The 1,366-nt window shown below is 68.0% G+C and overlaps 1 protein-coding gene across 1 annotated transcript in view; it reads left to right on the top strand.

Moving 5' to 3' along the window:
• KMT2D (lysine methyltransferase 2D) overlaps window positions 1–1,366 on the top strand; it is a 29,094-nt gene that overhangs the window by 1,142 nt on the left and 26,586 nt on the right. Inside the window, 5 exon segments of the mRNA XM_031064566.1 lie at window positions 6–38; window positions 152–317; window positions 399–513; window positions 593–765; window positions 872–1,361. Of these exon segments, the coding sequence (XP_030920426.1) occupies window positions 6–38; window positions 152–317; window positions 399–513; window positions 593–765; window positions 872–1,361 (977 nt within the window).

The following is a 1,366-nucleotide window of genomic DNA, read 5'->3' as shown; positions in this document are numbered from 1 at the left end:
GCTCTGCCCCCAGCACGTGGCTGAGGCCGTGGACATGGGTGCGTGGGGCTGGGGACACCTCCCCTGGCTGCTGGGACCGTCCTGCTCTGCTCCCAGCAGGGTAGAACCCCACGAGCAGACGGCTCTGACCTCCTTTTCTCGTGGCTGACAGAGGACACGCGGTGCTCGGTGTGCAACGGGCCGGGCGAGCTGCAGGACCTGGTGTTCTGCACCAGCTGCGGGCAGCACTTCCACGGGGCCTGCCTGGACATCTCCCTGACGCCTCGCAAGCGCTCGGGCTGGCAGTGCCCCCAGTGCAAAGTGTGCCAAACCTGCAGGTGAGCCCCCAGACCCGCGGTGGGAGTGGGGTGTGCACCCAAGGAGGGGTCCCAGCCTTCACTTGCCCCTCTGGCCTACAGGCAGCCCCGTCAGGACTCTGCCATGCTGGTGTGTGAGGCGTGTGACAAGGGCTACCACACCTCCTGCACGGAGCCAGCCACCCAGGGCCTCCCCACCGGCTCCTGGAAGTGCAAGGTATGTCCTGCTCTCACTCGGGGGTACGATGTGCCTGCCCCCCCACTGCACCCCCTGACACATCTCTGCTTCCCCCCAGAACTGCTGGGTCTGCTCAGACTGTGGCCAGCACCCCGACTCCAGCTGCCAGTGGTCCCCAGGGTCGGAGGCGTGTGGGGACTGCCAGCAGCGCCGTGCCACGGCTGATGTCCCCACGGCTGATGTCCCCACGGCACCAGAACCCTCCCCACAGCCTGACCCACCCGCCCAGATGTGAGTGGGAATGGGGGTGCTGCTTTGGAGGGGGCTCAGGCCCTCTGTGGGTGGGGGGACAGGGTGGCCTGAGCGCTGTCCCCTCACCCAGGTTCCCCCATCCCAGGTCAGAGTCCCCTGTCCCCAGCAACTCGATGGACGCGCCCATGCCCCCGCCTGAGCTGGAGCCTGTGGGGTGTGATGAGGAGACACAGCCCCTCGTGGACCCCAAAGAGGCACCCCCAGACCCCAAGGAGGCAGCCCCAGACCCCAAGGAGGCAGCCCCAGACCCCAAGGAGGCTCCCCCAGGCAATGCTGAGTCTCCTCCTGGCGAGCTGGCCTCTGTGGAGGTGCCCCCCAGTGAGGAACCCCCCGAAGAACTTCCCTCAGATGAACTGCCCCTCGATCAGCCGCCCCCCGACGCGCAGCCCTCTGACATTCAGCCTCCTGAAGTGCAGCCCCCTGAGGAGCCCCCTCCTCTCACGCTGCCCCCCGAGGAGCCTCCCTGTGAGGAGCTGCCCCTTGAGACACCATCCCTTGCTGAGCTGCCCCCTGACAGCCCTCCCTCGGAGGAGCTGCCCCCCAGTGACCCACCCCACAACGAGCCGCCACCCCCTGTCCC

This window comes from Geospiza fortis, unplaced genomic scaffold, assembly GCF_000277835.1.
Source record: "Geospiza fortis unplaced genomic scaffold, GeoFor_1.0 scaffold599, whole genome shotgun sequence".
Lineage (NCBI taxonomy): Eukaryota > Metazoa > Chordata > Aves > Passeriformes > Thraupidae > Geospiza > Geospiza fortis.
Note: the sequence above shows the minus strand (reverse complement) of the source record. Positions and strands in the feature narration are given on the sequence as shown.